The sequence below is a fragment of the Seriola aureovittata genome, chromosome 20 (genome assembly GCF_021018895.1).
Source record: "Seriola aureovittata isolate HTS-2021-v1 ecotype China chromosome 20, ASM2101889v1, whole genome shotgun sequence".
Classification (NCBI taxonomy): domain Eukaryota; kingdom Metazoa; phylum Chordata; class Actinopteri; order Carangiformes; family Carangidae; genus Seriola; species Seriola aureovittata.
This window is the reverse complement of record NC_079383.1, coordinates 11,906,532-11,934,137: the sequence shown is the minus strand read 5'-3', so window position 1 is coordinate 11,934,137 and position 27,606 is coordinate 11,906,532. Positions and strand designations below refer to the sequence as shown.

Genomic DNA, 27,606 nt, shown 5'->3' with positions numbered 1-27,606 from the left:
GTCTGTATGCTAAATATGAAACTACAGCAAACAGTCAGTTAGCTTAGCTTCGCATAAACACTGGAAGCGGGGGGGGGGACTAGCCTGGCTCTGTCTAAAGGTAAGAAACCTGTCTTTACCAGGTCAAGGTTGACAGTAGGGTGAAGGGTATTTGGAAGTAAAGGAGTGATATTCTGCTTTCCATTAATAGCTTGTTGTGAAACTACGGCAGATGCTCTATTGAGGTTGTTTAACTCATTGATACAGCCAGGCAGCCTCAGCTGGTCTGGTAAAAAAGGAGTTAAACAATACTGAGCCAGAGCGGTTGTGACCCATCATGAGCAGCCAAGGTCAAGGTTTGACCGAGAGTGATGCTCTGTGCGATTGTGGCCTGACTGTGGAAGGGTGTGCCCCACATAGGTCTGACCCCACAAGGCATGGTGGTTTTCTGACTTGGCACAACACTTGGCTGACAGAACTGCTACTGTGGTGCAAAGATGCTACGGGCTAAAGACTGCTTTCGACTTCGTATGGTGGTTTTAGAAATATAGGGTTTCAGAAAGAAAGTACACTGTACAGCTCAGCAGCAACGCGCCAAATGTTTACCCAGAAGGTACACTTGCTATACTTTCTACAAAAACAGGTCTGAATATAGCTTCGGCTGAGGTTCAAATGTAAATGTCATTTAAGGAATTATTTCAGGAGGGGGCGTTAAATTTTATCCCTATTTCTCAAGGATATGTTGTAGTGAAAATCTTCTGATCAAGCATCTGTAGTCTTATTCTAGCTTAAAGCCCCTGAGATATACTGTATTAATAAAGTGCTGTATTTAACAAGTGTTCCTGTGTGTAGGCTTGAAGGCTTTTAAAGGTTATAAACTGTGCTGTAAACAATGCCTTCACAGGCCAAGCTGAGGGCCATGTCTCTGAGGAGTGGAACCGGGAGGCTTGTTTTACAGCCACAGACCGAGCTCAGCTTTTATCATCCCTGAACGGCTAACACATCGTTAGAGAGAGGGGAGTGAACGCAGGAAAAATAAACAAATGGCCTCATAGCATTCATAAACGCAACAGGCTAAAGCTAGTATCAGAGATCTTTTAATTGGTCATTCGGGCATGATTCTTTTAAATTTAAAGCCCTGCAAGGTGTTTGAAGCTGAAATATCAAAAGATTAACTCTGATCTATCTATGTCCAAGGTCAGCTATGGACGAGCCGTATTTTATTTTAATGGCTGCCAATGAAATGAAGAATATTTTGGGATTTTCATAGCTTTCATTTACCCAGCCCAAGTTATTTCCCTAAATACTGTATATATTTTCATCTATTTATTTTTTTCCAAATGGCCTGAAGAGATTTGGTCATCTTGTTAAAAGGTTCTCTTCTCCTGCACCCCTACAACCAAAAACTCCGCTCCTAAATACGAATTAGATTTAAATATTTTATTGCGCACTTATTTGTGGCTTCACAGTGGTTTGTTTTACATGATTCACTTGTTGCCCCGGGGGCCACAGCGCAGCCACGGTAATTTGGGTTGTAGGTCTTTTAGCTGTAAAAATCTGCTTGTTTTTCTTGCTTCAAATAACCTTCAAACACAAAGTCGTGCGCAAAGGTTTGAACTGAACTTGCCTTTATCTTTACACTTTCTCAAAAGTCAGGTGTTTATTTTTCAACTGCTCGTTGCAAATCGTTTGCTGGCATCAACTTGACCAAATAGTTGCCATTCTTCAGCAGCCCATTACCACAGGGCACCACTTAGAGTGAATTGGCTCTTCATTTATGTGAGCGCCTACTGCCACCCTCTATTTACACCACTCACAGGAAAACCATTTATGTCTCAGAATTGGTTCCACATGTTGCCGTTGTTGCCGGCCTGGCAGTACTGTAAAGCAGTAACTTTGAGCGCTGGCTGACTGAAGACTGGCGTGGCCTCTGATGCTGGGTGTAAATATTTATATATCCTGTCATTTTGCCTTTGTGTCAACTGCGCCGTGTCAGAGCGGGGAATAACAAATGGGATGCGAGTGATGGGTTGTTCTATTTTGAGGAGGAGGGATACAGGGGTTAAGGGGATAAGATGGGACCGAGCAGAAGATGAGGGGGAAGGCTGTGTGTGTGTGTGTGTGTGTGTGTTGGTTTCATTTTGGCTCCGAGCTTTGGCTCCTCTATGAATTTTCATCCCAATCCGTGTGTGTGTGTGTGTGTGTATATGTGTGTGTCTGTGTGTGGAATTACGCCTCCGTGTCATCGGAAGCCAGTCTCCTGATTCGGGCAACTGCTGTACAAGCATGGCTGTGTGATGGGATTACATTATCACATGCATTTAAAGTGCAGCTGATATGAACCCGTGTAACATGCAGAGCAGAACTGAAATCTAAGAAGTGAGATAGGGGATAGGATTTGGTTTTTAGAAGATATTTATTAGCTGGGGGTTTTCCTACTGTTTCCGTTTTCTCTTAGGGTTATTTCTTGGCTCCATATAGGATCATAGAAACCTCCCTAAAATTAGCAAACCTATTACAACCCATCCAAGAAAAGATAAATATCACAAGATAGATCAAAGTTCAGATCATGATTAGTCTGCGTGGTGAAGCAAACCCAGTATCCTGCAGTGTTGTTTTTGAAAGTCAACTTTTGCATCATGAAACTCATGCTATGCTAACCCCCACGAGTTTGACTTTTGGAAGCTCCTTATATTTAGCTGCACAGCCTTGAGAGGGTCCATCCATGCTGTTTATGAATGTTTATGAATAGTCCTTGGCCTCGTCACAAAAGGCCATAAATTCTTTGAGTGCTGTTATGTTCAATTAGATCCTTTTGCCCCCCTTTTGCTCACTCCAACAAATATCCTCTCTTTCTGTCTCTCTCACACAAACACACACACACACAGAGACACACACACACAGAGACACACACACACACACACACACTACCACACACACACACACACACACACTCCATCACCCCATTAGCGAGCCTCCCCTGGTGAGTCAGGGAGATTTATGGGGAGCGGCTGGGTTCGTCAAGCGCCGTCTTCCCCCCGGGGGGGTGGGGGGGGGGGGTGTCACAGCCACATTTGTATGCCAGGGATCCTCTCGATGGCGTAAAAAACAAGCCCAGTGGAGCCAAAGGATTGGCACATCCAAAACTTTGTGTATCCCTCCAGAATAAGCAGAGCAGAAGCCATTAAGCAAAATGAAATCTTTGGGGGTGAAAGTTGGTCGTGATCTCCCAGATATTTATTTTTCCGCTTCTAATGAAAATGTATTAGCACTGTGAAACCTGGAGTCAGACACGGGCTGCTTGCTTTGCTGTCGTAGTTCTCTTGTACTTGTCGCTGGAGACTTGAAAGAGGAAAATGTCTTTGCATACACCGGCACCGACTTACAGCAGATGATGTTGTTTTGTTAGGAGAGCCAGAGTTGGGTCCCACTACGTGAGCTGGAGGAGGCAGATGTTCTTTGGAAGCTCCCATTTTCTTGCTGTTTGTCTTCGTTTTTGGAATCGCTCCGAAATCCCACGTTTGTCACAGAAACCCGAAGCACTTGCTTTTGATGCAGTCAAGGGAGAACGTGCTTTCATTTGAAACGCTGTCAGACAGGTGTGCCTGAAGTTGCAGATAATGTGTTTCCAGGAGGATATTCAAGCTGTCCTCTCCCTCTGTTCCAGCCCTGATGGAAAGCTTCCTGATAATTTAAACCAAAAAAAAGGATCTTTGAAATTTTTAGTCTAGAAATAGCTCACAGATGTAGTGATGAATGATTTTTAAGACATTGTAGCAACCATTACTAAAAACTGGCATGTTCTGGCATCTTGCTCAAAAATACAAATTTATTGCTATCTGGGGAAAATGTAATGGTTTCTTGAAGCGTAATCCGACCTGTGTGTACAGTATTACTGAGATAAGGTTATTGTGACCACGGATCACGCACGTGATGAGTGATGGAAAACACACGTCACCATGATGACTGATTGACCACCCTCGACTAACCCTATCGGGTAACCAGGCGGTAGACAGGCCTACCTCATCGCTCGGCAACAACCGGGGGCCTGTGATTCGATTGGTCAGGGGTTAATGGCTTGGGCGCCATGAGAACAGGCATGTTGTGGATAAGATGTCAGTGTCTGTCTGGGATATCTCTTTCTCTCTCTCGCTCTCTCTCTCTCTCTCTTTATGTGCGTATGTATGTGTTGGCCGTACTGCGTTGGAATAGACGAAGTCAATTTCCATAAAAAGTCAGAGTCCCATCACGGTTCACACAGAGTATACATTTCCATGAAACCACTCAATCAACAGTCGTTTTTTAATGGTATTTAGAAATCAAAGGACTTCCCACTGAGTCATAAGACTAGTCTAAATTTCACTCATTTGTAAACTTTGTGGTGGGTTTTAAGACAAGGGCCCGAGCATCACTAATGTCTGGGTACTTTGATCTGTGTAAAAAGATTTTTTGAAGGCGTGACCTTATCAGCCGAGGACAGCTCTAAGCCTTTTTGTTCTGTGTTCAATCGCTTCTTCATTTCCTTCAGTAGCAAGGTCCTGGTAAGACTTTGACTTTGACCTGACAAATTTGTTAAGGCATCGATGAAACGAAATATTCTAAACTTTGTCATTATAAAACAATTTCAAATGTGCCTCCAAAACGCAAGAATATAATGATCTATAACAATCTACAACTATTGTACAGAAGCCGACAAAGGCCATACATTTTTTTTTTTTCATCACGATATCTGGATCTTATCTTTCTTTTTTGTTTGTTTGTTTTTTCACCACGGAAACAAAATGCTGTAAATGAGTCAAGTTGAATGAAATTTTAATGATATAGTGCCAAATCAGAACATATATTATCTCAAGGCACAAACTTAACTTAGCTCCAAGAACAAACTTAAGGTGGGTGGCCATCTATTATTATTTGTTATGAATAATAACAGCAGCAATGATAACAGCACCACTTAATTATAATCATTAACAATAATTTAATCATACTGATGATGCTGATTAGTAGAGTCAGAGATACCTACAGAATGATGACAGAGAGGAAAAGCACTCACTATGGCAGAGAAAAGAAGTTCTTTAATGAAATGCAATAGTGTAATATAAATGCATAGAAAGAGAGATATAGATAAAGTAGAAAAGTGAGTGCGCAGTGCATCATAGGAGATGCCCCACTAGCCCCGGCTTATAGCAGCATTACCAAAGGATGGTTCAGGGCTCACCTGAGCCACCCTAACTGTAAGCTTTATCAAAGAGGAAAGTTTAAAGCCTGATCTCAAATGTGAATATAGTGTCTGTCTCCCCAAACCCAAACTGGGAGCTGGTTCCACAGGAGAGGAGCCTGACAGCTGAGGGCTCGGCCTCTCGTTCTGCACTTGGAAACTCTAGGAACCACAAGGAGGCCTGCATTTTGAGAGCAGAGTGTTCTGTTGTAAGAAAAGGATTCATTCAGATACGATGGCGCTCGGTCATTAAGGGCTTTGTACGGAAGGAGTAGGATTTTGAATTCTATTCTGGATTTTACAAGGAGCTGATGCAGAGAAGCTAACAAATGGACTAGTTTTTTGGCATCATTTTGAGATAGGATGCCTCTAACTTTCACAATATTGCACAGGTTGAAGAAGGCTGCTCCGAGAGACTTGTTTCATGTGTGAGGCAAATGACAAGATCTTTATAGTTGAACCAGAGGCCAAGGTATTGCCATCCAGGCTAACTATATGATTAGGTGGTGTGTTTAGGGGCAAATATCTTAGGCCTAATTTAATTTTTATCTGAATTTAGAAATAAAAAATGACAGGTCATCCATGTCTTGAAGACATGCCTGAAGTTTGACTTCCTGATTAGTTTCATCTGGCTTCATAGATAGCTGGGTGTCATCGGTGTAGCAATTGAAATTCAAGTGGTGCTTCCTGATACTATTGCCTAAACTGAGCATATAAGGTGAAAAATATCCAATAATTATGATTTAAATCAGAATATTGTGGTCCCAGTCTCTGTGATAAAATCTTGTGACTGATGGTGTCAAGTGCAGCACTTAGATCTAATAAGACAAGTATAGAGACGAGTCCATTGTCAGAGGCCATGAGAAGAACATTGGTAAATTTGACCGATGCCGTTTCTGTGCTACTCTCAATCCAGATTGAAAATCTTCAAACATACCATCCATATGTAAATAATCACATAACTGGCTTGCAAGAGCTTTTTTATGGCTTTTAGAAATAAAGTGGAGGTTTTATAATTGGCTAAAACATCTGGATCAAGAGTAGGCTATTTTTAGGTGTAATTACTCCAACCTTAAAAGCCTGGAGTACGGAGCCTGTTAATGTAGAAAAATTAATCAGACCTAATATGGAAGTGTTAATTAAAGGTATGCTTTACCTTTAATTAACACTTCCATATTGAACAGTTGGAGTAGTTGGAGTAGGGTCTAACAGACAGGTTGATGGTTTAGATGAAGAAACTGATGAAATGAGCTCAAAGAAATCTATTGGGGAGAAGCAGTCTACATATAAATCATGCGTTAGAGTCAATTCTAAGGCCACTGTACTAGACAATATGTCTATGCCAGTTGTGGGAAGGAGTTGATGGATTTTTTTCTCTAATAATAACAATTTCATTTGTAAAGAAGTTCATGAAGTAATTTCTACTGAAAGTTAAAGGAACGCTCAATAGAGCTATGATTGTCAGCCTGGCATGAGCGCTGAAAAGACTCCTGGAGTTGTTCTTATTTTCTTCTTCTAAAATGAATATTAGGTGGTTCTGGCATTACAAAGGTTTTTTTTTTTTTTATACATACAGTATATTTTATTTGGTTATGTTTCCAGACTTCACTAAATTTAAGGCACATAGTGAGGCTGCAGCTGTCAACAAGATCACCAAAGTTGAGATAATTGTCCTAGGGGAAAGAACAATGGAATTTCTTAAATTTGGTTATAACATTAGTAGATAGACATCTGATGAAATGGATTTTTTCCCCAAATGCAGTATAGTATGTTATTGTAAGCTCAGACAAAGAGGCTTTGGAGGAAATATTATTAGATGCTCAATTTCTATGTCATATGTCAGAACAAAGTGGAGGGTGTGATTAAAACAGTGAGTGGATTCATTTACATTTTGAGTCTAATAGTGAATTAAATGCAGAATTAGAGCTGGTGCTGTCAACAGACTGTTGAAATCATCCACTATAATGACTTTATCTGCACTAAGCTCTAACTTAGATAAATAAATTTAAAAAAAAGTCAGTTATACAGTAACTAGTATAACTGTTTTCAGCTTGGGTGTGAAAGACTTAGAGAAAGGCTTTCAAATGAGTTATACTCTAGTTCAGGTCCAGGGTTGATTAATAAGCTGTAAAATCACTGCAACCTCTCCTCAGCCTGTGCTTCGAGAAATGCGAGCATTAATATGAGTAGGAGGTGTTTATTCATTTAGACTAACATATTCATCTTGCTGCAACCAAGTTTCAGTAATACAGAATAAATCAATGCGATAATCAGTTATCAAATCATTGACTACTAGGGATTTAAATGAGAATGATTTATTATTTAATGGTCCACATTTAATTGTCCTGTTTTTTGGTTCTGTTAGTTGTATTCATTTGTATGAATTACTACGATGGCCCTGAGAGCTCAACACACTGCAGCTTAAGAAAACACATGCAAATAGACCAAACACAAACACATTCAAAAGACATCTTCATCAATTTGACAACACATGTGCTGCAAATACTCATAACGCAACAGAAGTGTTTCCAGGGGACACTAAAAAACAAGTGCTTACAAATCTTTCCTGCACATGCACATTTGTGTTTTTCCTAATATAAATCTTTTCTACGCCTGTACAAACTTGAATTTCTAATGCAGATTTTGAGTTGACGTTTAATTTATGAATACAAACTTTGGAAGTATTCGTGATCATTACTTTACAAGGTCACAATCTTTTTGACCCAAATTTGAGGCCATGGGTGAACTGAAGCTTTACTGATCTGAAATAACGTAATGTCAAGCTGTGATGAAGACTCGTGATATCACCTGTACCTATAGCAGCTACACAGACACCCCATGCAGCTAATTATTTTTAATTAGCCCCACCTCTTCAGTCTGTTATTGCAGGTTTTACTGATGTGTCAATGTCAATGATGTTTAGCACTCATGCCCTATAACTACAGGCCAAAAATCTCATTCATAGTCTGAAACACTTTTTGCTTTTTATGCCACGTCTTGAATTTAAATTTGCATTTTATGCCATATGAATTTGGGAATTATATAGTCAGAGTGAACACACCCTGCTTTGATTTGTGAATAAAGCTAAAAACAAGCTTGTTGCCTATCAGGAACCCGCTCTTTGAGGAAAGTTACAGCAGCCCTTTGAACACTGCTAATTCATCAGCACAGCTGTCATCTGCAGTCATAAACACTCCACTCTAAATTAGCTCATGGTCGTTGTGTCCTGTGGTGTCGTTGGCAGAGATGGAGCCGTGGATCTTCAGGTTCAAGGCAGAGGGCACGGTGGATTACTCACAGCTGACCTTTGACCCAGGCCAGAATGAACTGATCGTCGGTGCCAGGTAAGCCATATCTGAGTTTGTTTTTTTGTCCTTCTCTTTCTCTTTAGCCGTTTTCTTTTATGAACTCTGGACGATGTCCGGAGACTCAGGTCGGGACATTGTCCGGAGTTGCCCTTTCACCCGTGTTGTACACAACAGGAGACCGTCCATGTCAGACGTGTCAGACGTTTTCAGACAGTCCACTGGGTTTAGGCGAGGGGTGTCGTGCAGGAGGCAGGACATGACGCAAAAAATGCACTCTGATAATATCACTGTTTTGAGTCTTTTGCCATTCCTTCAATTCGTTGGATGATTTTGGCGTCGGTCCTTACTGACAAAAGTTCCTGAATTTCATTCTCTCTCCAGTTATCATCATTAATGGTGGTAGAAATCTCATAAATTCTCTGGGCATTGATCTGCTGTATTCACACATGGGCTCAATCGGATATTATACAGACTTTGTACCAAGGAGCTGGCAGGGGTAAAGTCTGTTTAGTGTCCACTCCAACTGATCTGAACGTTTGCGTCCCCACAAACAGCTCCTCCGGGTAATGTCCCGATAAAAGCGAAGGATTGAAATGCGTGTGTGAAAGCAACTTCTGTCTTCCCTCCTGTTTCCTTCTTTTGTTGTCTGTCCTTTCTTTGTCTTGTCTTTCTTTCTCCCTTTTTTTTTTCTTGTGTTTGTTGGTGCATCGCGTGAGTAACGATCATTTTCCTATAGCTATCCTCAAAAGCCAGAGAGAAATGACTTTGGAGATTGTTTTCACTTCCATTGTCTTTGTCAAGTGCAGCCAAGTGTGTGTGTGTGTGTGTGTGTGTGTGTGTGTGTGTGTGTGTTTCATACACAGTCTCAGTCACAGTTTCTCTGAATTTGGATGGGATTGCTCGCAATTTAACTTTAGCTGTGTTACTTTTGCATACGTGCATGCATACTGTACATGAGTAAAAATTAAACAGTGCTTAAGTCCTCCATGTATGTGTTCTTTAAAGTATGTGTGTGTGCATGCATGTGTGTGTGAGGAACAGGTGCATACGTGTGTCTGCTGTGTGAGTCTCTGGCTGATTTTCAGATGAAGTGTGTTCTGCACTTCTCTTAATGGCTTTAGTTGTCAATAGAAAGAAACACTCACTACAACATGAAGAGGAGATAACGGCAGGAAGGAGAGCAGCAAAAACAAACAGAGACAGAGTGAGCCAGGGGAATTTACTAATGCACTGCAGGAACTTAGATGGAAAAGGCTAATCAGAAAAAGTGTGTGTGTGGACAGATTTAGAGCAAAGGTCAGTAAAGGTGAGTAAATTCCCTCAGAATTTGATAGCACTATAATATTATATTATATTGTATTGTATTATATTGTATTATATTGTATTATATTGTATTATATTACGTTATATTATTACAGGTACACAATGTTTTTGTGCACCATGTCTTATATTTAGCCAGTCCTATCAACACATGGTATTTGCGGCACTCAAAAGATCAAAAGATTTAGTTGAATTCTCACGGCCAACTCTGCGTCTCATGAGTGTCTAGCTGTGAAAGGTGATGTGGCTGGATGAATGGCTGCAGGCTGGGTTGGAAGTATGAGTGATAATGGAAGGAAAGAGCGATCGATGTAAATATCGATACAGTAAAACAGGGGGCCGCGGTCGCACTGAGACCTGGCTGATAGCCACTCTTCAGGAGATTGATGGATCTCTGCAGAAGTGTTTGCATGTATGTGTGTGTGTGTACAAGTGTGTGTGTGTGTGTGTGTGTGTGTGAGAACATGCTTGAAGATTTTAACTTTAAATTTGATATCGACTTAATGAAAAAACAATGCTTGCTCTTAAGGCACATTATGGGTTATTGTTAAAGATTCTCTAAAAAGTGTTTTTACCGTGAAATTGCAAATTTACAAAATGTTTAAGGCGGTTTGGTGGCATGGACAATTCGTTCATGATTGGCCCATTGAAAAAAAACTGCAAAATATGGATAATACAGAAGTCTGAAACTGAAAAGACCACAATGAATAATGCTATTAGTCCTAATTGTCAGGTTTCATGGTGATCTCATTCTGATAATGGCACATAATGGATTTAGTAGACAGCCTGACATTGTTAGTCAATATACAGAATATTCCTCTGGAGAGGGCATTCATTAGTACATAATGTATCTTGAAAAGTTGGAAATACCAATAAAACAGTTTTGTTTGCGCCTTGCCAATTTGAAAAGCTTCAGGCAAGGCAGGATAAGCACTTATTAGAGAGAGGTTTCACCGCCAGGCTTTGATTTTCTTTCAGTCTCTCTCACTCTTTCTCACACACAGAAAACCAGGAGATAGGACCATAAAACCTTTTACAGTAGCTTTCCTTTATCAAGTCTTCTTTGTCTCCTAATTATGGGTTGGAGGAAACCTAGCGGTCCGGCATTTGCTGCAGTAGTGGAATCCAACCATCCACTGCTGCATAGATAGATTACCTCAAGTGTCAAAATTGGCTGAGGCTGAAGACGACAAGTTTGAAAATGAAACAAAACTGGGGTTCTTGCTCTTTCTGTTGCATTGATTCAGATCTTATTTTAAAAGCGCCCATGAGTTCAATAATTTGATCATCACTGGAGAGCAGTAACTACTCTTTCAAGTTGGACGACATCCTCAAAAGCATTTTAACCTCCCAGCTCACCTGGTGGAGCTCGCTTTGTACGGGAGACTCTACAGCTAGGGAGAGTGAAGATGAAAGGACCTTTGACCGAGTATGCTTTTAAGATCCACAAAGCTTCTTTGTCTATTTGCAGGAAATGACTCCATGAGCTGACATGTTTCCTTCTCTTTACAGAAATCACCTCTTCAGGCTCAATCTGGAAGACTTGACACTGATCCAGGTGAGTGCTCCCTCGGTCTGTCTTTCTGATTCACCCGCAGTCTGACTCACCCGCTTTTTTTCCGGGCGAATATGTGCTCGCTCTTACAGTCACACACATTGGCACGTGCATCCAGATCGCCGCCTGTCTCCGAAAAAAAAAAATACGGCGCTGTAGTCGTAGAACGCTGCTGCCAACTTCCGCAACTTAAAGCTGTTACAGTAAAACGGTTTAGCATTTCACATGTCACAACAACTTCCCATACGGTGGACTGACAGTAGGTTTGGTCGTCAGCGCTGTGGGTTAATACACGAAGGGAGGGAAAGTGTGTTGATATAAAGTCTAGTCAGTATTAATACCCTCCGTGTTTAAATCCAATTTGAAACAGTATGTGACATACTCCACAGCTATTCTCTGCTCTTACTTTTCCACAGGGTATTAACGCCTTGTGCAATTGATGCTCCCATTTTGGGTTTTTTCAAGGTAGGAAGGTCAAAAAGTCCACACACAGAGAACAGAAAGTAAAGCATGCTAACTTCAGGGATTTGCCTTCTGCCTGTGATGACATGTTGTAAAGTTTTCACAAAGATGCACATGAATAGCAGTAAACTCTAGATAGCGATTATCCCTTTTTCAATCTCCGAAATGTTGTCGATTAATTTTTTTTCTGCATCGTCTCATTTTTCTTCTTTTTTTTTCTTTTTTTTTTTTTTTACTTTTGAATTAGCCCACATCCCCCCTGCAGAGTTAAGCATTTTGCAACCCACTGTGTTAGCATACAAATATTGACACATTTAGGGTTTTATTTCTAGGTGGTAGCAGCAAGACTTCTTTGATGGTTAGACAACTCTTGATGTTAGCCATTTACACTCTGGAAAACCAGGGGAGAGGATGAGGAGGGAGAGAAAGAGAAACAGGGGAGTGAGAATGACTGGATGGAACAAAAGGCAGAATGGAGGGAGCGGTGTTGATATAAATCGGCCTGGAGAGGGAAAATGAGAAAAATGGTCAGACGAAATAAGACGCGAGACTGAATTTGTTGCATAGGAAGGAGCGGAGGGCGGCACACACAAAGGATTCAGGGAGCAGTGAGAAAGCACACACACAGAGGGAAGAAAGCAGAGAAACCCCCCACGGAGAGAGATGAGGACTCATGCAGAGCCAGCCTTTTGTGGCCGCTCACTGGGACACAGATGCTTTTTAAAGATGCTCTTTGCCATCCGCGCACTCAATCACCCCTCTTTCTTTAATTCATCCTGCGCTCGGCTGGCGCTGCAGAATCAGCGAGGAGATTCCACCAACCCAATCAACCCCTCATCTCCAAGACGTCTTCTCTTGAGAGAATAGGACTTGGTAATCCCTGCCAAGGCCCGGGGCCAATTTAAGCTGACCTGTGCACTAGTCCCTGCTTTGCATTTGACTGGACCGGAGCTATGGAGTCAAGGGGAAGGCTAAATTCAACTGCTGAATTTTGAGGAGCACAAGTGCTATTCTTCCATTCACCTCCCTTTGAAACCTCTTTCTTGCCTTCCTTCTTTTTCAGCCTGACATAAAACAGGAGATTAATTGCACAGAGATCTGGTTGCTTCTGTGGCTGGGTTTACATATATTTGTCATTCTTATTGTTGGATATGAAAGACTTGTGGAGAGTGCCACAGAGTGAACAAAGAAAGTTTGAGCGCAAACTGTCATTAGTAGTCCAGTGTGTTTTATTTCGGTTGCACCAATGTTCAAAAGAGTTGCATGAGGTTCTTTTTTTTTTTTTTTTTTTTTGTCCTGCAGAAGGAAAACAAGCTAAAAGCTACACCTACGCTTGTCTTTGTGATTTCACCCGATCCCCATGCAACAGCCCTGTCAGATAATGCCCGATGGCAGTGATTTGTTCTTGCATGGCTGGCAGCGCTAAGAGGGAGGTTGTGTATGGCTTGACACAGCACAAGGCTTAGAGCCGGTGTAATACAAACAGCCGATAATGCGCTAAAGAGGTGGATGTAATTACCATTTGATCGATGACGGGCTGATCTCATCTGAAATGTACATTCATGAAACATGAGAAAAAAAAAAACAGACATAGTGATCATCTGCCGCATGATGAATCAGACCCACTTCTCCTGCTTCTCGGTTGTAGTATAAGGGGTAATTTTCCAGCATTCCGCAAGGCAGTAAGTAAACTCTGAGTTCCTGGTAGTCTTACTGTTGTAGTAGGGAAGGTTTAGAGAGTAGTGACACTGAGTGGTAGCTAAACACTGCCGGCCTAACCCACTCATATCGAGTTGAGACTCAGAGATCGATAGAGCCTGAGCCTAATCAACAGTAATCTCCTCATTAAATGCCTTCTTTGCTTGGAGGTAACAAAAAATAGAAATAGAACATCACAAGTTGGAGAGGACGAGGAACTTTGTTAAAAAAAATTTAAAAAAAGTTTATATTAAGTGATCTGTGGACTTTTATGCCCATGTGTCTTTCAAGGCCGCCCCTCAGATTTGGTCTTTAACATGTCCTGGGAAAAAAAGGATTTCATCTGAGGAACCATTTACACAACAGGGTGACACTTTAACAATCATAAACAGTATAAGTAGAAAATCACAAAATTACATCAGGGCTCCAGACTGCGACCAAAGTGGCTGCTTATGATTTTCAGTAGGGATTTCACTATACCAGAAAGTCGACACCAATACCGATGAAATTCCATGGTTCTCGATACCAAATTCAATACCACAACATGAAACAGAGAACAGCAGAGGCTGCAGCACACACAGTGTGCTAACACATTTGCACATGTACGTGCCCGCCCACATATACGTACACATGCCTCACAAACTAAGCAGTCAGTGTTATAATTTGACCGTCCGAGCGGTGATGACGGAATCCTACTGACGTTGTGAGCACCCGGCTCGTGTTATGAGCCGACGCTGTGTTAGCCTGAACGAGCTAACGTTAGCCTTCGTGAACGTTGTGTGGGGCGCACCGCTACAACAGATACCAGCCGTTGCAATTCACAAAAAAATAACAGTAACATTTCAGGATATGAAAATGTTGACGACATGTTAATATAAAGTTAACTCACTCACACACTGGATTCTGTGTACGGATATGGATGCCTGTCTTTGAGCTGCTTAGATAAGTTTGCATACTTGTCCCAGACGATTCATGCCAAATACAGAATATTTCCATAGAACAGTTTTGGTGTGTTAGTTTTTTTCCACAAGTCGCGGCGGACATATTTCCTGCACCCACACTTGCTGCTGCCATTCCTCATGTCGTTGTTATGGTTTACCGCGTCTGCCTTCTTCTTCTCTTCAAGTTTGCTGTAAGACGAGGACACTTAGGGTTATTACATTGCCCTCATCAGTCCTGAAAGAATCACACCTCTGTCACCTACTGTCACATTTTCAGAATTTTGGCGTGGACTTGGTATCGAGCCGTATCAGTTCTCATGAGATCCCCAATTTACATAATTTTTTGCTTGTGCGCAAGTAAAATTAAAAAAGTACTACTTTCAACCACAATGGCTTATGCAGTACCTGTGGTTGCAGTATGAGAGGAACGGTATGCTTGGTGTGTGTTGTAGGCAATGTGGCCCATCCATTGCATTGCATTGGGTCAACACAGTTTAAGCTTGAAACTTTGGAGTTGTTATAAATAGTAAGAAAGAAAGAAATCTGCAGAGATTGATGTGACACTTGACAAACTGAGCTCCGTCCTACCTCTTTTTTTGCGGTTAGGTGAACGGAGGAGAATGAAATGGTCATCAAGTTCAACACTGCCTATAACAGCGAAAGAGGAATTCTAGTCACAAAAAAAAAAAAAAAGAGAGAGAAAGGAGTAACCAGATAATGTACTGGTGCAACCAACTGAGAAAGTTGATTGCACCAGTCCTACCAGTGGAAAAGTTAGTCTGGACCCCTGCATTACCTGAACTCGCTAGTATGTACTCAGACTGAGTGGTAATTTGGGGTTGGAGTGGGAAGAGTTGGGCCTTGACACATGAGTCAGCCCTCCCTTCGGCCTTGATTGGAGTTAATATCTGGTACTTAAAGGGTTTTTTTCTGCAGTGTCTCAACAGCCTGAAGAGGCCTTCCTCTCCCTGTCAACCTCTACCCTCATCCTCACTGATCTGGAAAACACTGTCAAGAACAAAAGGCGGATACTTCTCCTCCTTCTCCTTGATCCACTTTCAAACTTGTGCAGTTCAAGTACAAAAAAAAAAAAGAAAAAGAAGCCAAAGACTTTACTTTGCAGCATGCACAACTAATGAGACATTTAGAGTTACCATTGCCAAAGAATTAGGTATAGAAACAGCATCCAAAGAGCACAATATCCTTCCTTTATCTACAGGTGAATCCCTCTTTATATCTCACATCTGTTCAGTATTGTCCCTCTGCCCTCTCTGTCCCTCATTCAGCCCCCTGCCCTCAGCTGCTGCCAACCTTTGGCAGGCAAATCAACGCTGGCATCGCGTTTATCCACCTTCCATGGCCCACTGCGGAGAGGGGACATGCACTGATGAATTGGGCCCTTCTGCATTTGCATTGTATTCAGTTTCCCATTGTGTTGCCAGGGCTGATGAATGGCCAAGCCTGCTCCATGTACCTCTCAGCGTTGTATTTCTGTCTGCCCGTGAGCTTCCCAAATAATGTCCTTTGATGATGTTGAATACACTAATACAGTGATCCCCACTGCCCATTTTTAGCTGCATCTTTACACTTGCACACCTGCTCATATAACAGGTTACACACTTACTTACATACTGGTCCTGAAAGCAAAAAAGCGTTTAATTTGCAGGTACAGCAAGAGCTGGTTGAATTCACTAAAAGTTAAGCAAAGAAAGAAAGAAATAAAGAAATAAAAACACCCACTTTAAGAATCCAATATTAGCCTGCTGTTTCTATGCTAAATCGAAACAGGATACAGGCGATGAGGCCGAGTTTCAACAGAAACACTGTGGCCCAGCATTAGTCAATAAGCACTGGGATGAGGAGGATCAGTGGCATTGTTCACCATTCAATACAGCACCAGAGGAGGAGAAAATAGTGGATATTCACTCCAGCCTCTCTCTCTCTCCTCCAGCACTGGCACATGAAAACACTATCCATAACAGCTCCCCTTGGCAACAGACACTGTATGCTGTTGAGATGTATATTTTGCCTCCATCGTTCTTTGCTTTCTTTGCTTTGTCAAGAAGGAACGGGGCTCCAAAGAAAACAAAGGAGCTTTCTCCAGTCTCACATGTTGTATTTCATGGGCCTGTCTCTTGCAATTACACTTTGTCAGACAGACAATTAGCCCTGCTAATCAGCAGCTAACAGAAACCGTCCTCCATAGCTCTGGAAGCATCGCTAATTCAATTACTAGAACCCACTAACTTGCCCATTTAAATGCATAGGATAAAAAGCATCAATGGGATTGGAGATGCAGACACCAGCGCGCTCAGTGATATCATGGAGTTTGATGGCATGTTTATGCAATTGAGTTGAGAATTTAAGTAAAAAACAAAGCAGGGGGTCAGTTGACCACTGACTTATCTTTTTATGGTGTTATAATGACATGCGTAGTGACTTAAACAAGTGCGCAGACATGACATCAAGAGCAGTTTCATGTGTAAATCTTTCAGCAGCTTACTTCAGCATACATCAGTCTAAATAGTAAACATTGTGCCAGCACATCAAAAGGTAGTATCGGCTATTCATGAGACAGATTAGACTTGCCCGGCAGGATTTGTCCAGCTCTCACTCTCAAGCCGCCACCCCCCTCCCTTGTAATGAGACACACAGCCAGTCATTTCACAAAGCTAGACAGCTGTCAGCAGCGAGTGTGTTCTCTGGACCCTCTTTATGCAAAATATATTCAATATCATGTCTGGAAACAGTGCTGTTTTGGAATTCAGCTCCTCACTCCATCCTCCGTCTCACTGACTACTTCACTCTGCCCACACTGTCTCCCTTGTTCTGGCTGACTCTTAACTTGGACTCGGTTTTCTCTTTGTTGTTTTTTTTCTGTCTGTTTGTCCCTAATTTTCCCTTCTCTGTCCTTTCCTCTGTCACCGCCTATCTCCCTCCCTGCCCACTGGCTCCCTTGGTATCTCTCCTACATCCACCTCGTTGTGACAATAGCCCCTCAGTGTGAGGGTTGACGAGAGGCTCGAGTACAATGGTTCATCTCTGAGGATTGCACCCATTACAGGGGACAGCAGAGAGGGCGGACACACACGGAACACAACAAATATCAAGATTTTTTTCTTTGGCTTCTCCGAAGCAACAAATAACTGTTATCAACTGTGCCAAATTCCCTCTGCCTCTCTCTGAATATTTGCATCTTAATCACACTTTATCTTGTGTAAACGACTAATCCGCTTTATTACAACTTGGGTTTAATATTTGCAGTTTTAAAAGTGGTGATCTTAAAGATTCCAGTCTGGGTTGACTTGGCTACACCTGTAGTTACTGGTGGTAACAGCAAATGTGAAAAGTTCTGCGGGCACCAAAACAAGCGGTCGTCATTTTAATAAAGAAGTCAGGCAGTAATTGGCCTTTTTCCATCATGCTGTGCACAGCCATGATCTGACTTTCTGTTGCACACGCCATGTGGCTGCAGGCACAGTGAAAGGAGATGATTACCTCACTGAGAAGATGGAGGGATTGGCTCACTGTGGCTGTGCCCTTCTTGTTCCATTACTCCCTGCAATATTTCAAACTGATCCGCTGTCAAAAAATGCCAAAAATGAGGATTGTCTTGTTTTGATGAACGACAGCTGTAAGCGCTAAGCTCACTGACAAACACACTGCATTTCCTGTGACTGCTTCATAACAAAAGTCAACTCGTGCTTCTCCAGTTAAATTCATTTAATGTGAAGTGCAGCAGTAGGAAATCTTCAGTTTGCATTATTACTACAGCGGTTTCTCCATGGAATGCCGCCACAGACACCAGGTTCAAAATTCTGCAAATATATAATTATTGCAATACTTTGATCAGTGGGCCATAGGCTCAATCACTATTGTGTGACCTCATTCAGCAATAGATAGTGACTTATACACATTTACTGAAATGGAAATCTTAAAGACTGCCACTTCAACATTATAACTATCAACAGCATCACTCAAACTTAGTCTGACAAAAATGAGAAATTAGACAATCAACCAAGCAAAACCCCAGGTTAGCCAAAATGATTTGAAAAACAGACCATTGGTAAAATTATTATCCACACTGCCAGTTGTAAACATTCATCACAGTTAGAAAGATTTAGTTCACCTTTGATCTATAGCTGTATGCTGTTTGCGAAACAAATGGTTTCGATCACCTGGGTAAACATTTGGCTTGTTCATTTGTCTGATCATCTGTCCCATTTCAGACATGAAATATAAGCTGCCCCCCTCCTTCCCCAGTTATCTCTAGTGGATCCTCAAATAAATGTTGTCATCAGTTTCATCATTCATTAGATAGAGGATTCTACCGCCCGCTTTATAAAGTCTGGCAGTCACAGAAATTGATTTTTATAGACTGATCTGACATTAGATTAATCTCCTTAACAATGTAAAATTGGCTCATTCAGAATTTCATAGTTTATTAAACTGATTGTATTTTTCTTTGAGCGTAAAAGATGATATTTAACAGACAAGTGTATTAAAGGTGAACAGGATTCACATTAAGTCTGTTTCCCTGCACCTTCTGCCACCTTAATGTTAATATGATTGCGTTCAAGTCAGAGTTCTGCCATGTTATGGAAACGTTAAAAGGTTCAACCAGGTAAAATTGCCAGTCGTCACTCCTTTTATCTGAAAGTGACACTTATTCAGACATGGTCCCTGCATGTACAATTTGCCACTATATTTTCATAAAGTGGTGCATGACAGAAAGAGGCTCCTGTGCTCCCAGATCATGGCATTTATTTGGTGAGTACGATAACTGATACACATGATGCCAATACTATGAAAGTAAATAGTTAGTTAGTTCATCAATATCCGGTGCATGTCCGGTGCCATACTGCATATTTTCTTTTCTTTTCTTTCAGACACCGCCGTGCGTAGCTCACTAAATGTGATCTCAGTCCTCTCTTATTCTCTCACCGTCTTTGTTTCCGCTCCAAGTCTCTGCTTCATTCTCTTCTAGGTGACAAAGCCGCAGAAATAGGTTTTTGTAACGCAGCTTCCTGTGATAAAGCCAAGAACGATTATTTAACGACAGCAAATTCCAGACATATTTCAGTTCAAGACAGATTCATGGAGCACACAGTGGCTGAACAAAAGCATCTTAATGAGCTTTTAATGTTTCTTAATGACGCCGGTGCTTGCCTTTGCACGGCTGTGATTCTGTTCTTTTACTCTGGACCATTTGAGACAGGGCAGGCAGATAGCGTGGCTTTAGTGGTCATTGATGCCAGCGCATCCCCCCACTTTACAGGCATCACTTTCTTCAATAGCCATAAAGTTGATGTCTTAGAGATATAATGAGAATATGTAGCATTTTGAAAATCGGCTTTAATCTAAGTTGAATGATGACAAATAACATAATCGGCCCATAATGATAAAAGCAACCACTTTGCTCCCATTAATGTGATCTGGAGTTGTAATTTTGAATTGTATTATGATTGATTTCTACAATTGAACACGAGTGAGTAAGGTTTTAGGCCATTAACAGGTCCCACCCCACCCCACCCCACCCCACCCCACCACCACCCATGCGATCACTTAAAAGCACTTTTCGACGCCTACATTCAATTCAGCTGGGACCGGCGGTGGTGCTGTGTGTGCAGGTTGTGCTGCTTGCGCTGATGTGTGTGGTTTGCGTCTGTGGTGGCTGCATGGCCCCAGAATAGCCTGCTTTGGCCTGGAATGCGATCTGACACACACACACACACCAACACAGAGAGAGAGAGAGAGAGAATCCAGCTCCCATTAATACGCCATATCTTATCCTCCCTGAATAGTACCACACACCCTCAGCTCTCTCTTCTCTCTAAGCTCTGTCCTGTTACTGCCAATGTGTGCATTTATGTGTGAGTGTGTACACGCGGGTGTTTTCTATGCTTCCCAGTAGAAAGGCCACTGAGGCGAAAAGCTAAGGCCTTGTCATAAAACACACAGAGGAAACTCCCAGAGCCTTCTCAAAAAGGAAATGAAAGAAGTTCTCCCAAGTGCAGAGGGGGGTTCAGCTTTCTTTCCCCCTCTTGTCCTGGCATAAAACAATCCTGATACTAAGGTGAAATCTAATATTCTCCTTCAGTTAGCGATATTTACTATATTCCCACAGAGAGAAGTTCTGCGCCTCTGGCCGCTCGCCAGGTTATTACTGCCGGAAAGTCGTAGCTGTCTGACAAGAAAAGAAGTTGGATAGTTTTACTTTTGGCGACTTTTCGTCACTTGGCGTTAAGCGTATTATTGCAGCCGCCAATTTTTCTGTTAAGTATTCCTCTCTCCGCTAGTCATACAGAGCTGGTGGGAGTGACGGCTAATTCTGCCTGTCACGAGCGAGGGTGTCTTAGTGGCCCGGTGCTGTCAAGAGGCCAACTCTCATTTCATAAATAGAAGTTTTATCAATGAGGAACCCCACCCCCCCCCCCACCCTCCGCCCCCACCCTCCCCTCAGGTCACGCTGAAATTAAATGGCAGAAACTGGAGCATGCTGGTTTCTTCACCCTAGGATGAGACGAGACAAGGTTTTATCTTCCTCTCCCTCCTGTAGTAAAAATGTAAAAAGACGTCCCTCTGTTTCTTCCTCACATGTAAATTACGTTGACATCCTACTCCAGGGACTCGCCTGTTATGTCTACGGATCCCTCCTTTTCCCTCACACATAAATCAAATTGGCATTTGCCCCTGCCTCTCGTTTCTTGAGGTCTCCGCTTGGTATGCACCTTAATTGGATTCTGTGTCTGTATTTAACATGGCTTATAAACGTCCATGTACTGTAAGTGTGCGTGTGTGAGTGTGTACAAGACTAAGAATACAGTAAAGATGCAATGTCAAATTAATTAACTGTTCACTTCTGTCTTAAGACATTCCTCCCACCCACGTCAAAGAATAGTCGGCACCCAGAAATGTGCGCTGCCGCCAGCGTCTCAAGCTCGTCGCAGTTATGGCTTTTCTTTTTCTAACTGTGTTTGCATGTCTGCCGTGGCATTTTTATTGCCGGGCTATCTCAGGCGAAGTCCCCACACATCACGTCGACTTCAGAAAGGTGGGAATTTTTGCCACAGTTGAAAGCCAGGCATCGTTTTGCTTGGGTTCCCTGAGTGGTTTTCAAAGTGGTTCGTGGTGACATGGCACCAAATGTTTGTGATGTTTGCTTCTTCCTGATGGTTTATTGGGTACCTTACACTGCTTTTCTCTCTCTCGCTCTCTCTCTCTCTTTCCCTCTCTGCAGGAGGCTGAGTGGCACTGTGATGAGTTCACCAAGGGAGCCTGCTTCAGCCGTGGAAAATCTGAGGTGAGTTTAAGTGATGCCTGAGAGTTTGAAATGTCACAGCATTATAATGCTTTAGCAGACACTTGTCACTGTGTTGAGAAAAACAAGTTTCACGTATGGTTTTGTAAAAAAAAAAAAAACACACACACACAGCTTGTCCTTTGGTTTTAATGAACTCAGTTAAAGCGGTATTCCAAGAGTTTGGCATTTCATTACATTTGTGAGAGATGCGGCTGGATAACATCTCTTCATTGTGTCTGCTAAATGTCAACATATTTCAGTCTTCACACCCTGTTTGTAATGCAAGAATCTACAGCCATGTTAGTGGCTCCTTGGCCCTGTTCAGACCTGCCATTCCCGTGAAATGCGTCTCCACATGCTTCTCGAGTGACCACTTGTGATTGGATCTCGCTTGTCCGATTTATATGCAAATAACCAGGTATGAGTTGTTGTTTTTAGCTAATCCGACAAACGGGTCCATTGTCAGTGTGCTTGTGTGTATCTGTGGGTGAGTGAGAGACAGACAGACAGAGAGAGAGAGAGAGGGAGAGAGAGAGAGGGAGAAAGGGGCAGGGCACAGAGGGGCTGCACACAACTCTACACTGAAATGAGGTTTTATCCATTTGAAATAGTTAAATACTTTTTGGGTCATTATGAAACTGTGGTGGGACTAATCAGAATGTCAGATGTAGATGTAGAGGATGTCAGCAGAGGTTCTTCCATGTGACCCATGTGGACACATGTGGCCGAGAATGTGTGATCGGATCTCAAATGCGTCTTCAAAGCGTCTTGGGTGCGTTCACACCTGTACTTACAGCTGTCCACTTGTGATCAAATCACCCGGGACGGATTTGTTAATACCAGGTGTGAACGGGACCTTTGAGACTGTATTTAGGTCCAGTGGCGGCTCTCCTATCCCTCGAGCCATGTTAGCTAAAAATGTCCATGCTTAACCCAAGAATACCCTGATGACATCACAAGGGTTATTTTCTCAGAATTACGTGCCCTCCAGAGCCCCAGGAGACGACTAATAAACTGATATCAATGTGTAAAATTGATGGAGTTTCCCTTTGTTGGTTGATAACAGTAATTTAAACGACTATAATCTCCACCATGACCTCCAAAACAGCTGATGATTGTTCAGTATCTTCTTGTGGCTTTGGTTTATCTTAAGAAATAACACACGGATAAATGCTGTTTACCAGTGGAACTTTGGGACTTTCCCACCATCGCATCAGTGCTGCATCATAGTTATGGCTAAAAAAGAAAATTAAAAACTTCCAAAGACAGAAGTCACAGATCTTTCTTCATTTTTACAGGCAGTGTTGAATCAGCTCCCGAGAGCTCACTGAAATTAAAAAATGTAAAGTTATCATAAAAACACAATGAAGCCTGAAAGCTACTTGGAGCTCTTTGTTCTGACTTAACATATAGACTCACTTGGAATCCCAGCTTTGTATATGGGATTGACCTCAAAGAGGATTTAAATTACCTTTTTGGGAAGTAAAAATATTCTCAACCACACCTTAACTCTTATTTATAGACGTTGCATAAAGGGAGTTCCTATTGTTTTTGCAGTTACTTTTTGAACTGAAGTGTATGTTTTTGTATGTGGTTTGCTGGCATGGTCTTCCTACCAAACAGCTGGTTTAGAGCTGAACTTGACTTGTAGGTGAACTGCCCAGCCCTAATCACTGTGTGTGTGTGTGTGTGTGTGTGTGTGTGTGTGTGTGTGTGTGTGTGTGTGTGTGTGTGTGTGTGTGTGTGTGTGTGTGTGTGTGTGTGCGCGCCACTGTGTATTTATCCCCCTGTGAAAGGTGGTTAGGGACCTATAATAGGCATACACGGGCTGGCCAGCACAAGATAGCTGTTGTGAATTACAGACCAAAGTCAGTCCTTGAGAGTCGCTACTGTCTGGTGGAGTCGAATTGTTTTGCTTACTGTTCCCTTCTGAGGATCAGCTCCTGTTCACTAAGAGTAGCATTAAAAGACTTCATTTTCCTTCAGTTGACAGGACTTTCGATGGTTTATTACCTAGCTCGGCGCGCAGCAATATACCATCGCTTAAGCTATTACACAGATACCTTACCTCTGCTTTGAGTGTATTTACAAGTGATTGTATTTTTTTTTTTCCTAATGTACGCATCTGCTCTTCTCCTGCGCATTTGATTTATTCAAACCAGGAGAAGAAAGGCGAGTTAAATTGACTTGACAGGACTTGATTGCTGCCTCTGCTTTGTTTTATAATGCGAGAGCCAAGTATAACAGCCTCTGTATTACAGTATGGATGTGGAACATTTGTCAGGAAGTTTTCATAAACAAGTCGAGACTGTGAGGCTGGGCAAATATTAAATATGCAGTTATTTACCATACAAACAAACTGCAGAGAAGTGAATTATGCAGACCCCTTCACAACAGACCCTAACACCTGCACCCAGCGCACGCACGCACACACATACACACACACACACACACACACACACACAAGCATACAGCACATAATGAGCTGTACAAATAGCACAGATATATAGGCATACATAACAAGTATAACTAAACACACACTCATGTGTCATCTGTTTTGAACAGGCATACATATAAACACACACACACACACACATGCTTAGGCTGTGCTTAGCACCAGGAAACAAGTTGTTTTATGAGTCAACCTCCATCTTGATAGGGGGAAATAAAAGACCTACCCTTCTTTCCTCCCTCCATCTCTCCTGCGGTGCCCTCCACTCCTAAATCAGACCCCTGAGAGTGGGGGGGGGGTCGCCCTGGGCACCTCGAGTGGCTCAGACAATAGCAGATTTACAAGGTTTTAAATTTCTACGAGGGCCTCCTCGTCAACCCAGCCGTGGCCCCTTTCAGATGACGAGGACCCAAAGTTTATTACTTTGTCCTAGGACAAAAACAAATGCTGCTCTCTGACATGAATACTGACTGTTGTTACATTTACTATGAGTTTTGTTGATGGAAATCCCCACCAAACCTGCATGAAAGCCTGACGGCGATGTTGGGAGTTCACGACGTTCAACGGCAATCAATCATTCGATCAGTCATTCCCTTCATCAGCCCCACTTTATTTGTCTGGCGCTTTTAACTGTGCTGAGTGGTTTGCTAGAAACCCAAGCCAAAACCTCAAAGGAGGAGTGCTCCAAGAAAGGAATGGTGAGCATGTACTTCACCATAATATAGAGAAAAGTGGTTTGAATTGATTAATGTTGAGAGCAGGTTTAAAAAGAAACATGATTGAATGAGGGAGGGCTACACTTTCATTTTAGTTTTTGACCAGTCAACAAAGCCAAAGCAATTTTCTAAACTAATCCTGATGGGTCCTCTCCCACGCCTGCTGCATTTATCTGTTCTCCACCTCATTTAGATCCCTCTCCAAATCTGGTCCCTGTTGAATTAAGATGTGACATGGCTAAGCCGTGTGGGCATTAGCCTTGATTTGACTCTGTCAAGCTTGGCCACGTTTTAGAGTAGCCCTCCCGTGGTTGCAGGTGTTTGTCTCATTTATTGGCATAAAGTGTAATTTTGTCCCTCTGCCTAATGCTGCTGCTTGTCAATAGATAGATAATGGTGCCGCTGCTAACCGCTAACTGTGATATGTGTGTTTGCTGGTGTGTTTCCACAGGAGGAATGCCAGAACTACATCAGGGTGCTGCTGGTGAATGGGAACAGGCTGTTTACCTGTGGAACCAACGCCTTCACACCCATCTGCACCAACCGAACGGTATGAACAACAGCCAACTTTCTTTTTTGCATCCTCTGTTCTATCCATGTTTTCCTTTGTTTGATGAGTTTCACACGAAGAATAATTATTCTAAATGCAGTCAAGGCAACCGTTACTATTTTTAAATTACCCTGGGAGCCCCCTTGCCTGATTGTCTTGATCCAAGTTAAGACAGCAAGTCATTTTGAACGCTACTTGCAACCTGTGAGGTCCAGATAGCAAGCTAACCTGCTAGCTGCCAGTTATGTAGGCTATATTACTGCAGTGTAAACCAAACCACACTGGCTGTGGGTTAGACAATGTTGTTTTATTAGTTTTTTAAGCTAAAATTAACATATTTTTATTCTTTCTACTAGAGCTGTGTCCTCCAGATTCCTCTTCCTCTTTACACACTGAAGTGGCTTAGTTTTAAAACAGAACACATTCTTCCTTCTTACAAATGAGCCTGTAAATTTCGGAGTAATAAAACACAACCTTTCTCAGTTCAATACGCTCAGGTTTTGCTTGAATACTTGAATACAATTATCTATATAGTCACTTGTAGCCACAGTAAGTGTTTAAGTGAAACTTATAGTATTGCTTTAAAGAATTTGAAGGAAAAATTCTAAGAAAAAAAAAAATTGTAGACAGGTTTTCAGCGTTGATTACACTCAAATCGCAAGTACTAAGGCAGCCGACTGCTTTGTCAAAGTAAAATGAAACATCAAGTGACAAGTGTTTTCCCTTGGTGTAGAGAGCTTTACTACCTTTTCAGCAGTGTTGTTGTTTGTTGTTGTTGTTTTTTGATTTTTACAACTTAAATTTTGAACTTCTTGTAGCTCATTTAGACAAGCTAGAAAGGACTTTTTGTTTTTTTTGTCAGTGACATGACCCTTGCCCTGTAGCTTGTAGTGCTCCCACTAATTTCCCTCTCATGCTGCTGTGCAATATGGAAGTTGACAGCAGCTGTAGTGGCTTCGTCAGTGTTTACTGAAAATTTATAATTTTAAGCACTTATTAGAAACACACTTAAGAATAAAAAAAAAAAAAAAAAAGTCATTATACTTGAATTATAGTGATATTTCACGCAGGATAAATCTGATAACACTGCAAATATGAAGACTGAACTGTTATTGATTGAAGTGGCAATGTCAGAAGGAAAGGGCAAGGTTGATCAACACATTTAATCAAGGTGTGATTGAGTCGTGATCTTGATATCACTGAATTTATTGTATAAGCTCTCGTAACTGTTCTTGCCTCCTGGTGTGCAGTCAGGTAGACTAATTATAAGATGAATCTTATTAAGCTTGCTTATTTAAGAAGTCATGTTTCTTCAATCTTGTTAAACGCCGCAATCAAAACATTGCCTTAAGCTCATTACTCCTGATAATCATTGTTATCGTTGGCCTACAAGTAAACACATTCCTTGTCTCATCCGTGCAGCTTTGCCCTTCTTTGTGACTCATTGCAATTATTTTGCTTCTATTTTATTGTATCAAATCATGTAGTCTTGTATTTTCACTCCTCTCGCTCTGGTTTCTACAAATTCCCTGCAGCTCCTAATCCCATCTTTTAAAGATATATTTAGTCAGACTTTTCAGCGTGAGCTGCTTTTGTGTTTCAGCAAGCTCTTGACACAGTGAGGGCAAGATTTTCTGTAAAATCAACCACTGGTTTGGAAATTGCAGCTATTCTTTCACTTCTTTTATAAAAGTAATATAGTGCTAAAAACCAAACAGCAGCTAAGAAAGGTTTTTACACTCTATTGTTGGTGACTAGTGCCCACTGAAGTTAACTTTAGACCAACATTTAAAATGTCAGAGTATTGTGCTTACCACAGAACAGTGATCGGACCATATCAAATACCTGCGCTGCGTACTGTGGGATATCAGAGGAGGAGGAAGCAGGAGTTTACTAATATGATGACATTTGTTTTTGTCAAAAAAAAACACTGCATCCAAAGGTCAAAGGCTCATAATGACTGTTTACCACTGTGGAAATACATATAGTTGAAATGTCATGACATTATTATAGCAGTATTTCATCAGACGCTGTCATATTTACCCACTGAACGTCCGTTAATGTGAAACACTGTTTGGCCACAGCAACAGCAGTGGAATCACGTTCT

The 27,606-nt window shown here is 41.8% G+C and overlaps 1 protein-coding gene across 3 annotated transcripts in view; it reads left to right on the top strand.

Moving 5' to 3' along the window:
• The window catches only part of sema5a (sema domain, seven thrombospondin repeats (type 1 and type 1-like), transmembrane domain (TM) and short cytoplasmic domain, (semaphorin) 5A), a 120,891-nt gene that overhangs the window by 34,556 nt on the left and 58,729 nt on the right, over positions 1–27,606 (top strand). For all 3 annotated transcript variants that reach the window (XR_008826113.1, XR_008826112.1, XM_056364314.1), the window contains exons 3-6: positions 8,439–8,538; positions 11,335–11,380; positions 21,719–21,781; positions 25,401–25,499. Coding sequence is in view for 1 of the 3 variants with exons in the window: in XM_056364314.1 (XP_056220289.1) it covers positions 8,439–8,538; positions 11,335–11,380; positions 21,719–21,781; positions 25,401–25,499 (308 nt within the window). In the remaining 2 variants the exon portion in view is untranslated. The remainder of the gene's footprint in view (positions 1–8,438; positions 8,539–11,334; positions 11,381–21,718; positions 21,782–25,400; positions 25,500–27,606) is intronic.